This window comes from Pogoniulus pusillus, chromosome 33 (genome assembly GCF_015220805.1).
Source record: "Pogoniulus pusillus isolate bPogPus1 chromosome 33, bPogPus1.pri, whole genome shotgun sequence".
Lineage (NCBI taxonomy): Eukaryota > Metazoa > Chordata > Aves > Piciformes > Lybiidae > Pogoniulus > Pogoniulus pusillus.
The window spans coordinates 14,966,778-14,980,213 of record NC_087296.1 but is presented as its reverse complement, the minus strand read 5'-3'; the positions used below and the strand labels follow the sequence as shown (position 1 = coordinate 14,980,213).

Here is a 13,436-nt window from a genome sequence, read left to right as displayed (position 1 = left end):
AGAAAGAGCAGAACTCAAGCTCCCAGTCGTGAAGAACTGTCACACACAATGGGAGGGGTTGGAAGTGACCTCTGCGGACCTTCCAGTCCAACCCTCCTGCCACGAGGGTCACCTGGAGAAAGTGGCACAGGACCACATCCGGGTGGGATCTGCAAGTCTTCAGAGATAGGGAATCCACCACTTCTGTGGGCAGCCTGTGCCTCTGCTCTGTCACCTTTCCAGTAAAGAAATTTCTCCTCATCTTTAAGTGGACCTCCTGATGTTGAAGTTTGTGCTGTCACTGCTGCCACTAAAAAGACACTGGTCCCACCCTCCTGACACCCACCCTTGAAGCACCTGTAGGCATTTACACCAGTTAGAAATCAGCTGTGTGGTTAGGTTTCTCTGGGGGGGTGTCAAATCTCACAAACCACTGATTTCCCTGTAATGTCCACTCTATAAATGGGAGCCACTCTGAGGCAGGCAGCTGGAAAGTCACAAGGGTGATAATCCTGTCAACTCCTCACAAGCCAACACCTTCTGTTGTCTCCTCCCATTTCCAGGGACCACCAGGCACTAGCAAATACTAAGATTCAAACGAAGCACAAATACAAGAGGCTTAGTCTCAAGCTCAGCACTTCTGTAGTCATAGAACCGTGGAACTGTTTGGGTTGGAGAAAACTCCTAAGGTCACAGAGTCCAACGACCAGCACCACCACTGCCATCAAACCATGGCCCCAAGTGCCATGGCCACAGGTTTCTGGAACACCTCCAGGGATGGGGACTCCACCACCAACCTGGGCAGCCTCTGCCAGTCCCTGACCACTCTTGCAGGAAATCCTTCCTCTCCTCCTCTCCAACCTAACCCTCCCCTAGCTCAGCTTCAGGCCATTTGGAGCCTCTCAGCTGAGACACAGGTATCACAAGGAGCTGAAAACCTGCCTGTGTGGGAGGGATGCAATCCAGTGCACTTCACCAGCCTGCTCCTTGCTGCTCATTTCTGCTCACAAGTCACCTATTTTCTTTGCTACTTCTTGTCCGGCCTTGCAGGCAGGGGCTGGGCAGCAGTGTGGCAGCAGGGAGGGTTGCATGGTTCTCAGGTGGCAGCTCCACACCAGCACCATCTCAGTGCACATTATTCCTTCCCACAGGTCAGGAAGGTTCAGGCACACAAGGCAGTGGAGCACTCCTGCTGGCACACAGCTCTTCCTCTGGGCACATACAGTCCCAGGGGCTCCTTCTAGAGCCCACCCTTTCTCCTCCTGCTGCTGTGCTCAAGCATGCTCTGTTTCTCCTTCGCTGCCATCTCCCCCAGCCTCGTGTCACTGACACGTTCCAAGCAGCACTGGACACCAGCAGTGCCAACATTATTTCCTTCACTCTTTCTCTCCCCCACCCTTACTTTTTTTTCCTAATGCTCCCTCCCTGGGTTTTGTGCAGGAGAAACACCCCCAAAGTGGGGTATGAAAATGGAGTGGGTGACAGAACTGTGTAAGAGAGGCAGACAGGATATTTGGAAAGTCTGCCCAAAGTGGCAGAAATGCTGAAGTCCCTCAAAGAGAGATGCCAGGTGTGCAGGCAGCAGTTCAATCCCATATCCAGGCAGCAAGGGCTGAGCATTAGAGGGCACACCTGGGCTACAAAAGTGCTGACTGTTTCTGAGCAGGAAGGGGAGCGGGGCTAGGGCAGCCCAACAGGTCTGGATTCACTGAGGACCAATCACTCATCACCTTCACCATGGTTTTACCTCCCTTGTGCTTGTAATTGCAGTAAATACAGGATCATCAAACGTGCGGGGTCGGAAGGCACCTCTGGAGATCTTCCAGTCCCACCCCTGCCAGAGCAGGAGCAGAGAACCCAGCACAGGTCACACAGGAACACATCCAGGCAGGGCTGGAAAGGCTCCAGAGAAGAAGACTCCACAACCTCTCTGGGCAGCCTGTGCCAGGGCTCTGGACCCTCACAATCCAGAAGTTCTTCCTCACGTTGAGGTGGAACCTCCTGTGCTGCAGCTTCCATCCATTGCCTCTTGTCCTGTGCCAGGGCACAGGTGAGCAGAGGCTGTCCCTGTGCCTTCCTTCCTGACCCCCAGCCCTCAGCTAGTGACAGACATTGCTCAGATCCCTCTCAGCCTTCTCCTCTGCAGACTCTCAGCCCCAGAGCTCTCAGCCACTCCTCAACAGGCAGTGCTGCAGTCCCTTCAGCACCCTTGGAGCCCTCCCTTGGACTCTCTCCAGCAGATCCCTGTCCCTCTTGAACTGGGGAGCCCAGACCTGGATGCAGTATTGCAGGTGAGGTCTCAGCAGGGCAGAGCAGAGGGGCAGGAGAACCTCTCTGGATTTAGTGGCCACACTCTTCTGAATGACCCCCAGGACCCCACTGGCTTCTTGCCCACCAGGGCTCATTGCTGTCTGTGCAGAAGTTGCTGCCCACCAGCACTCCCAGGTCCTTCTCCACAGGCTGCTCTCCAGCAGTCACCTCCCAGCCTGTCCTGGTGCAGTTTATTTTCCTTCCCAGGTGCAGGACTCTGCACTGATCCTACTCTTGCAAGTACTTCTTGAAATTATAAAGTACTTTCCTTCACAGCTGGACATTTCCCCCACACTATTTCCAACATGAATTGATTTTTGCTGCGGCCTCAGTGGCAGAGCTTCCTGCTCATCTGCCCTGGCTGTTATCTTCTCCATTTCCAGCATCTCCATCACATTTTATGCAACCCTTGCACAATGCAGCAGTGAATAGGAAGTTGTGCTATGCAACATCGTTCTGATGACAGAGCTGAAGAACACAACCTGTCTCTTTTTCATGAGGCTGAACTCAACACTGGGGTTTGAGTCTCTCTAAACCCAGCATTTCCATTTCCCCCTAAATTACACTTGGCAGATGCAAAAGCTTACACAGATATAGACCCATGAATGTTTGCTTTTTTCGTGGCCACAAACAGCATCACAGGATGTGAGGGGTTGGAAGGGACTTGGGAGTCCAACCCTCCCTGCCAGAGCAGGAACAGAAGCTTAACCATTTGAAAAGCACAAGAAGCCCTGCCCACGATTCTTTAGAAGGCAGCTGCACCACTCTTAAAGCCCCGGGGAAGGTGGCAAGAGCTGACTGAGCGTTGGAGGCGTGGGACTGACACTAGCAGTCGGTAACTCTCCTCCCATGCTTCCCAAGTGCTGCTCATCAGCACCTTGCTGAGCTGCTTTGCTTTGTTTATCACAAATCCAAAGACAAAAAGCCAAACAAAAAGGAACTGAAGCTGCCTGGGCCTCAAACACATCTGTGTGACCCAGAGGTACCAAATAAAGTATGCAAGCAGTGTCTTTGCTGGGCAGAACTGCGAGGCTGTCGGAGCTAAAACTGCAGTTCCTTGCCAGCAGGAAGGGAAAAAAGGCAAATTCACTTGCTGAGTACCAGAAGAACTTTGGAACTCTGCAGCAGAATAACTGCATTCATGCAGGAAACTTTAAGCCTCACTGCCCAAACTACCCTGAATGCTAGGAAAGTTCTAAAGGTTCTTCAGCTTTGAGAGCTGCTAAACTGAGCAGCCCTGGAGAGCAGCAGCTACTTACAGCACAGGTGACTTGGTACTTCAGGAGCTTTTTCTTCTTCACATATTCTGTTGGATTTGAAAATCTCTCATCCAAATATCTGCTTTGATTCCAGATGGTATCATCTTCAAGCTCCATTTTGACCAGCTCTGCCTCTCGACTGCAGGCTTAGCTGTGGCTGAGATGCTAGTCCTGCTTCAAGCCTGCATGCACTTTGTTCTTAAGGGTTTGGTGAGATCCTGGCTTGCACAGCAGCAATAAGCTTGGAGGAAGCCAAAGTAAGCAGGAAAACTCAGAAAGGTCAAAGGCTGCAAGGCATTATCTGCGTGCAGAGCACATGGCACGTTCCAAGATAAGAGCAGCGTTAGGTAAACCCTCAAGTGCAGATTAGGGGCAATAGGTTGCCAGCCAGAAAGTGCAAATACGACAGAAACTCAAGCACTCAGCTGCTTGGTTAAGAGCTTGTCAGCCAGGGTACCTCTTATCTTCAAAGAAAGTGCTAACCACATTTAATCTGAAGGTGCACAGGTCCATGGGGCCTGATGAGATCTCATCCACAGGTCCCAAGGCAACTGGAGGGTGAAGTTCCAAGGTCATGGCATTCTGGTGAATGGCTTGGAGCTAGGAGAGGGGAGATTGAGACTGGAGATTAGGAAGAAATCCTTGGCAGTGAGCATGGTGAGACACTGGCACAGGTGGCCCAGGGAGTTCATGGCTGCCAAAACCTATTCAGATCAGGTCACATTTGCAGAGCTTCTTGTAAGGCTGGTCCCCTGCTCATGTGGTTCCTGCCACAGTACTTCCATAGCACACAACTCAACAGCTGACAAGGCAGAGCTCTAGAGACTCATTACAGTCTCCCTGATCCCTTGGAGCAGTCAGCATCTCCCTTTGTCCATGCCCTGGCATGGACTTATCCACCAGCGGCAGTCTCTTAGCTGGAAAGCTTCCCCCAGAGAAAAAGAACCTGGAGCTGTTGATCATCAGTCCAATGAATATGAGCCACAATGTGTCCAGGTGGCCAAAAAGGCCAACAGCAGCCTGGCCAGAGTCAGAATAGTGTGACCAGCAGGACCAGAGGAGGGACTGTCCCTGTACCCTAGAGAGGCTGCACCTCAAGTACAATGTTCAGTTTTGGGACCCTTGCTAGAGGAAAGACATTGAGGGGCTGAAGCATGTCCAGAGAAGAACAATTAAGCTAGTGAAGGGTCTGGAGAAGATGGCTGGCAGAGAGCAGTTGAGGGAACAGGAGTTGTTCAGTCCTCAGCCCAGAAGAGGAGGCTGAGGGGAGCCTCTCTTGCTCTCTGCAGCAAGGCAGGGGTCAGTAACAAGTGAGAGGACATGACAGGACGAGGGGAAGTGACTCACATTGTAACAGGTGAGATTAAACTGGGGATTTGGGAAAATCTTTGTCACTGACAGGTTAGCCACGGGGACAGGCTGCCAAGGGAAGTGGCAGCGCCACAACCCCTGACGGTACTGCAAAGATGTGCAGACACAGTTTCGTGCTGGACTTGGCAGTATTACTTATGGCTGGACCAAATGATCTTAAAGGTCTTTTCCAGCCCAAATGACCTATGATTGTATAATCCAGAGGTGCGACAGGTGGTGGGAGATGGAAATGCTCACAGATCACAGTCCCTTCAGCTCAAGAGCAGCAGGTTTCAGAGGAACAGCAGCAATGCCCTAGCCACAGGGCAGCCTAGGCAAGTGCCCAGAGCCCTTATCAAAATGTTTCCAGAGAGGCGATAGCACCACAGCAGAGAGGCAATAGCACCACAGCAGAAAGGCGATAGCACCACAGCCCAGAGAAGCGATAGCACCACAGCACAGAGAGGCGATAGCACCACAGCAGAGAGGCGATAGCACCACAGCCCAGAGAGGCGATAGCACCACAGCACAGAGAGGCGATAGCACCACAGCACAGAAAGGCAATAGCACCACAGCAGAGAGGTAATAGTACCACAGCACAGAGAGGCAATAGCACCACAGCACAGAGAGGCAATAGCACCACAGCACAAATAGGCGATAGCACCACAGCAGAGAGAGGCAATAGCGCCACAGGAGAGGCGATAGCACCACAGCACAGAGAGGCGATAGCACCACAGCACAGAGAGGCGATAGCACCATAGCAGAGAGAGGCAATAGCGCCACAGGAGAGGCGACAGCACCACAGCACAGAGACGATAGCACCACAGCAGAGAGGCGATAGCGCCACAGCACAGAGAGGCGATAGCGCCACAGCAGAGAGGCGATAGCGCCACAGCACAGAGAGGCGATAGCACCACAGCACAGAGAGGCGATAGCACCACAGCACAGAGACGATAGCACCACAGCAGAGAGGCGATAGCGCCACAGCACAGAGAGGCGATAGCGCCACAGCACAGAGAGGCGATAGCGCCACAGCACAGAGAGGCAATAGCACCAAAGCAGAGAGGCGATAGCACCACAGCACAGAGAGGCGATAGCACCACAGCACAGAGAGGCAATAGCACCAAAGCAGAGAGGCGATAGCGCCACAGCACAGAGAGGCGATAGCACCACAGCACAGAGAGGCGATAGCACCAAAGCAGAGAGGCGATAGCACCACAGCAGAGAGACGATAACACCACAGCAGAGAGAGGCGATAGCGCCACAGCAGAGAGGTGATAGCGCCACAGCACAGAGAGGCGATAGCACCACAGCACAGAGAGGCGATAGCACCACAGCAGAGAGGCGATAGCACCACAGGACAGAGAGGCGATAGCACCACAGGAGAGAGGCGATAGCGCCACAGCACAGAGAGGCAATAGCACCACAGCAGAGAGAGGCGATAGCACCACAGCAGAGAGAGGCGATAGTACCACAGCACAGAGAGGCGATAGCACCACAGCAGAGAGGCAATAGCACCATAGCAGAGAGAGGCGATAGCGCCACAGCACAGAGAGGCGATAGCACCACAGCACAGAGAGGCAATAGCACCACAGCACAGAGAGGCGATAGCGCCACAGCACAGAGAGGCAATAGCACCACAGCACAGAGAGGCGATAGCGCCACAGCACAGAGAGGTGATAGCACCATAGCAGAGAGAGGCGATAGCACCACAGCACAGAGAGGCGATAGCACCACAGGAGAGAGGCAATAGCACCACAGCACAGAGAGGCGATAGCACCACAGCACAGAGAGGCAATAGCACCACAGCACAAATAGGCGATAGCGCCACAGCACAGAGAGGCAATAGCACCACAGCACAGAGAGGCGATAGCGCCACAGGACAGAGAGGTGATAGCACCATAGCAGAGAGAGGCGATAGCACCACAGCACAGAGAGGCGATAGCACCACAGGAGAGAGGCGATAGCACCACAGCACAGAGAGGCGATAGCACCACAGCACAGAGAGGCGATAGCACCACAGCACAAATAGGCGATAGCACCACAGCACAGAGAGGCAATAGCACCACAGCACAAATAGGCGATAGCGCCACAGCACAGAGAGGCAATAGCACCACAGGAGAGAGGCGATAGCACCACAGCACAGAGAGGCGATAGCACCACAGCACAGAGAGGCGATAGCACCACAGCACAAATAGGCGATAGCACCACAGCAGAGAGGCGATAGCACCACAGCACAGAGAGGCGATAGCACCACAGCACAGAGAGGCGATAGCACCACAGCACAGAGAGGCGATAGCACCACAGCACAGAGAGGCGATAGCATCACAGCACAGAGAGGCGATAGCACCACAGGAGAGAGACGATAGCACCACAGGAGAGAGACGATAGCACCACAGCACAGAGAGGCGATAGCACCACAGGAGAGAGGCGATAGCACCACAGCACAGAGAGGCAATAGCACCATAGCAGAGAGAGGCAATAGCGCCACAGGAGAGGCGATAGCACCACAGCACAGAGAGGCGATAGCACCACAGCACAGAGAGGCGATAGCGCCATAGCACAGAGAGGCGATAGCGCCACAGCACAGAGAGGCGATAGCACCACAGCACAGAGAGGCGATAGCACCACAGCACAGAGAGGCGATAGCACCATAGCAGAGAGAGGCAATAGCGCCACAGGAGAGGCGATAGCACCACAGCACAGAGACGATAGCACCACAGCAGAGAGGCGATAGAACCACAGCACAGAGAGGCGATAGCGCCACAGCAGAGAGAGGCGATAGCGCCACAGCACAGAGAGGCGATAGCACCACAGCACAGAGAGGCGATAGCACCACAGCAGAGAGGTGATAGCACCACAGCAGAGAGACGATAGCACCACAGCAGAGAGAGGCGATAGCACCACAGCAGAGAGGTGATAGCGCCACAGCACAGAGAGGCGATAGCACCACAGCACAGAGAGGTGATAGCACCACAGCAGAGAGGCGATAGCACCACAGGACAGAGAGGCGATAGCACCACAGGAGAGAGGCGATAGCACCACAGCACGGAGAGGCGATAGCACCACAGCACAGAGAGGCGATAGCACCACAGCACAGAGAGGCAATAGCGCCACAGCACAGAGAGGCAATAGCACCACAGCAGAGAGGCGATAGCACCACAGCAGAGAGAGGCGATAGCACCACAGCACAGAGAGGCGATAGCACCACAGCAGAGAGGCGATAGCACCACAGCAGAGAGAGGCGATAGCACCACAGCAGAGAGAGGCGACAGCACCACAGCAGAGAGGCGATAGCACCACAGCACAGAGAGGCGATAGCACCACAGCAGAGAGGCGATAGCACCACAGCAGAGAGAGGCGATAGCACCACAGCACAGAGAGGCAATAGCACCACAGCACAGAGAGGCGATAGCACCACAGCAGAGAGGCGATAGCACCATAGCAGAGAGAGGCGATAGCACCACAGCACAGAGAGGCGATAGCACCATAGCACAGAGAGGCGACAGCACCACAGCACAGAGAGGCGATAGCACCACAGCACAAATAGGCGATAGCGCCACAGCACAGAGAGGCAATAGCACCACAGCACAGAGAGGCGATAGCGCCACAGCACAGAGAGGTGATAGCACCATAGCAGAGAGAGGCGATAGCACCACAGCACAGAGAGGCGATAGCACCACAGGAGAGAGGCGATAGCACCACAGCACAGAGAGGCGATAGCACCACAGCACAGAGAGGCAATAGCACCACAGCACAAATAGGTGATAGCGCCACAGCACAGAGAGGCAATAGCACCACAGCACAGAGAGGCGATAGCGCCACAGCAGAGAGAGGTGATAGCACCATAGCAGAGAGAGGCGATAGCACCACAGCACAGAGAGGCGATAGCACCACAGGAGAGAGGCGATAGCGCCACAGCACAGAGAGGCGATAGCACCACAGCACAGAGAGGCGATAGCACCACAGCACAGAGAGGCGATAGCACCACAGCACAGAGAGGCGATAGCACCACAGCACAGAGAGGCAATAGCACCACAGCACAAATAGGCGATAGCGCCACAGCACAGAGAGGCAATAGCACCACAGGAGAGAGGCGATAGCACCACAGCACAGAGAGGCGATAGCACCACAGCACAGAGAGGCGATAGCACCACAGCACAAATAGGCGATAGCACCACAGCAGAGAGGCGATAGCACCACAGCAGAGAGGCGATAGCACCACAGCAGAGAGGCGATAGCACCACAGCACAGAGAGGCGATAGCACCACAGCACAGAGAGGCGATAGCATCACAGCACAGAGAGGCGATAGCACCACAGGAGAGAGACGATAGCACCACAGGAGAGAGACGATAGCACCACAGCACAGAGAGGCGATAGCACCACAGGAGAGAGGCGATAGCACCACAGCACAGAGAGGCAATAGCACCATAGCAGAGAGAGGCAATAGCGCCACAGGAGAGGCGATAGCAGGGGGGGTTAGGAAGCAGAAAGATTAATTACGCAGAAGCAGGCTAGGGAGAAAAGTTCAGGCACCAGCTGTGACAGAGAGCCACATTGTGTTATCCGTGTTTGTGTTTGTTTGTATACATCTCAGCAAGCCTATGTGTGAGAGGGCAGAGTTGTGTGTGATAAGAGCCGGGGGGAGCAGGGCTTGCAGCTCTGCACATGGGCAGCAGGGAATGATGGGACGGAGCAGATTCCCAAATGCAGGAGGAGTTTGGTTCTGCCTGGCTCAGAATCCCGGGATGCTCTGGACACACCTGGCAGAGCTCTGGACACATCCACACTGAGCGCACGGCAGAGGAGTCGAGCGGCACAGATGCGCACGGCGCTGCCGCAGCTGCGTCTGGGGACGCCTGCCCTGAGCCGGCGGCACCCAGCCCTGCCAGCTGCACATGCCGGGAGCCCTGCGGCCAGGGGCATGGGGCGAGCACAGCCTGCCCTCTGACCCACGGAGCTGCTGGCACTGCTCCTCCTGGCTTAGCACTGCAGTTTCTGCCTGGGGCTGCAGCAGGTGAGCCACAGGTATCGTGCATAGGCCTCCCTCCTGATGGTTTGCCTGCCTAAGCTATAATGAAAGCATTGAGCCTGCACCCAGAGCAGGTACCCATGTGTGAGAGTGTTCCCTGCTCCCCAGGAACTCACTGGAAGAGTGAGTGAAGCATACATCACCATTGTTTTCTTTTCACAGCCTATAATCTAATTTCTCTCACTAAAATATTCCTCTTAGCCCCAAACCAGCATCATCCACCCGTCTATTTCACTCAGAGTTCTGCTGAGAACTCTCTGTCTAATCTAAAGCAATATTTACACTAATCAATATCACAAGTCCAGTTCACATTTCACTGTGGCTACCTTGGATATGATTCAAAAGCTCAGGAAACAGCAGTTTGTCTCCTCACAGTTGAGAACAGGGACTCCCAGGTTCTCAGCAGCAGCCAGCATGGGTTTATGAAGGGGAAACTCTGCTTGAGTCATCTGGCAGCCTTGTGTGCCGGTGTGGCTGAGCAGCTGGGTGCAGGGGGAGCAGTGGCTGCTGTCCACCTTGACTTTGGCAAGGCTTTAGACTCTGCCTCCCATACCATAGGAGTGCCTGCAAGACCACCCCTCTCAGAGCCCCTGCTAGCAATGCTGCACAGACTGTGGCTTCAGTCAGGTGAAGAAGCCGCAAGCCAGCTGGGCAGTTTGGTGTAAGAAACTGTGTCTAACGTGTGGGGAGAGGGTGACAGCTCCGTGGCCGACCTCCTGGCATCCAAACTTGTGCAACTTGGTTAATAAATCATAGAGTGGCTTTGAGGTGCAAAGGACCTTACAGATCATCTTGTTCCAACTCCCTGCCATGGGCAGGGACACCTTCCACTTAGTCCAGGTTGCTCAAACCCTTGTCCAGCCTGGTCTTAAATGCTTCCAGGTGCTCTGCTTTAGGTGACTGTGCTCTGGCAGGGGCTGAACTGGATGAGCTTTCAAGGTCCCTTCCAGCCCCTGACGCTTTGTGATTCTATGAGGTGTCCACAGCCTCCCTGGGCAGCCTGTGCCAGTGTCTCACCACCCTCACTCTCAACAATTTTTTCCTCATCTCCACTCTCAGTCCCCCCTCTCCCAGCTCACAGCCATTGTCTCTCATCCTGTCACTCCCAGCCCTTGTCAAAAGTCCCTCCCCAGCTCTCCTGGAGCCCCTTCAGGTACTGGCAGGCTGCTCTGAGGTCTGTCTGGTTCCTTCTCCAGGCTGCACAGCCCCAACTCTCCAAGCCTGTCCCCACAGCAGAGGTTCTCCAGCCTCTGAGCATCTTCGTGGCCTCCTCTGCCCCCTCTGCAGCAGCTCCAGGTCCTTGTGCTGGGTTCCCAGAGCCGGAGGCAGTGCTGCAGGCGAGGGCTGAGCAGAGCAGAGGGGCAGCATCCCAGGACCCCTCAGCTCTCTGCACTGGCTGCTCACTCGGGAAAAGAATCTTCGTTTTCAGACAGGACCAGACCTCGTGGCCTGACAGCCCTGCAAACACTCTGTCCAAGAGCCTCTGCCCTTCGGAACTGCCTGGACTTGGCCTCTTCACGTTGTGCCCAACCGCACCGCACCTCGCAGCGTGTCCTGCCCCCGCTGAGCGCACTTCATCCCATGCAGTTTATTCTCACTTTATGTCTCTTTTTGAGAACGAATAATTCTCTAACCTTACAGTTACTGCGGCAAACAGCCCCAGAATAACGTAAGGGATCCTCGCTGCGAGGACACTGCGGAACCTCTCTGCGAACCCCGAGCAGCCTCACCGCCACCGCCACACCAAAGCCCCGCTCCAGGCTCTGAGCCGCTGCTGCTTTCCCGCACCTTCGCCTCCGTCTTTCTCCCTTGCCAGGAAGCGCACAGGCTGCCGGTCTCGGGCAGAGAGACAGGGACAGGGGTAAGGCAGGAGCAAGGGCAGGAATGGGGGAAAGGGCAGGATCAGGGCCCGGAGCGGAGCTCCACCCGGGCCGCAGGGAGCGGCTGGCGCCGCCCGGAACGCTGGTGCCGCGGAACGGCCGGGCCGAGCCTCCGCTTCCCGGGGCACGGAGCAGCGCTGCAGCTTCCGGTGCGGGCGGGGCCGCGGCCGCCATCTGCGGACCCCGGAGGGCTGAGCGGCGCCGCCGCGGGCTCGGCCCGGCCGGGATGGCGATCCCCATGGTGCCGATGGAGACGCAGCTGCAGAGCATCTTCGAGGAGGTGGTGGTGAGTCCCTCGCCGGAGCGGGGCGCAGCGCCGTGGGCAGGCCGGCGCGGGGCGCGGCCGGGGCCCTGTGGGCCGCGGGGCTGTCTCTGTGCGTGTGGCACATACACAGACTCCAGCCAAGCGCAGCATCCCAGAAGGGCTCAGGCTGGAAGCGACCTCAGAGATCAGCTGCTCCAACCTCCCCACCAGCGGCAGGGACCCCTCTTCTCAACTAGCCCAGGCTGCGCAAGCCCTCATCCAGCCTGGCCTTGAACGCCCCCAGGCAGGAGGCATCCACAGCCTCCCTGGGCAGCCTGTGCCAGAGTCTCACCACCCTCCCGCTGCAGATCTTCTTCCTTAGCTCCAGTCTGACCCTGCTGAGGCTCAGCTTCAAGCTATTCCCCCTTGTCCTGTCTCTAGACACCCTCAGGAAAAGGCTCTCTGCAGCCCCCCTGCAGGATCCCTTCAGGTGCTGGAAGGCAGCTCTGAGGCCCCCCCAGGTTCTGCCTGCAGAGTGAAGCGTGGTTTGGTCGGTCAGTAGAACAGAGGAGCAGTATTTCAGCTGGGATGAGCCTCCTTCAGTCATCTAGTCCAGCTGCCTGAGCAGGGAGGGCTGCCCAGCAGCTCAGGCACACGATTATGGGCATTGTCCAAACGCCTCTTAATGACAGGCTTCGGACATTGACCACCTCTCTAGAAAGCCTTTGCCAGTGTTGGGCCACTCTGTGAAGAATTGCTTCATGATGTCCAACTAGAGCCTCCCCTGATGCAGCCTTGAACCATTCCCATGTATCTGTCGCTGGATCCCAGGGAGAAGTGCTCAGCACCTCCCTCTCCAATCCTCCCTAGGAAGCTGTAGGGAGCAAGGGAGTCACCCCTCAGCCTCCTTGTCAGCAAATTAGGCAAGCCCAGAGAGCTCAGCTGCTCTCACAGTACCTTCCAGCCCTTTCACCCACTTTGTTGCCCTGTTGGACACCTTCAAAAACCTCTCCACATCCTTCTCAAACTGGAGGGCCCAGAATGGCAAATGGTACTTGTGATGTGGCCACACCAGTGCTGAACACAGCAGGACCATCACCTCTTTCACCTGTCTGGTTGTGCTGCGTTTGATGTACCCCAGGATGTGTTCTGCCCTTTCAGCTGTCAGGGTGTGTGGCTCTTTCCACTGAGAGTCTACTGAATCTTTTCATCCAGGTTATTGATGAAGGTGCTGAGCAAAGCTGGACCCAGTATTGGTCCCTTTGGAACACCATGACTGGACTCTGCACTGCTGATCACAGCTCCCTGAGCTCTGTTGTTGAGCCAGTTACCAATCCACCTGTGCTCCAGTTGTCTGACCCTCTTTTCTTGAGTTCACCTG

The 13,436-nt window shown here is 55.5% G+C and overlaps 2 protein-coding genes across 5 annotated transcripts in view; one reads left to right on the top strand and one right to left on the bottom strand.

The window, feature by feature from the left end:
- The window catches only part of ENPP3 (ectonucleotide pyrophosphatase/phosphodiesterase 3), a 60,317-nt gene extending 48,332 nt beyond the window's left edge, over window positions 1-11,985 (bottom strand). The window contains 4 exon segments of the mRNA XM_064170127.1: window positions 3,549-3,687; window positions 4,006-4,148; window positions 11,662-11,767; window positions 11,858-11,985. Coding sequence (XP_064026197.1) covers window positions 3,549-3,687; window positions 4,006-4,148; window positions 11,662-11,767; window positions 11,858-11,985 — 516 coding nt within the window.
- Window positions 11,960-13,436, top strand: part of MED23 (mediator complex subunit 23) — a 50,153-nt gene continuing 48,676 nt past the window's right edge. For all 4 annotated transcript variants that reach the window (XM_064170395.1, XM_064170393.1, XM_064170394.1 and 1 more), the window contains exon 1: window positions 11,960-12,097. In XM_064170395.1, the coding sequence (XP_064026465.1) occupies window positions 12,038-12,097 (60 nt within the window). In that variant the 5' untranslated portion in view covers window positions 11,960-12,037. The remainder of the gene's footprint in view (window positions 12,098-13,436) is intronic.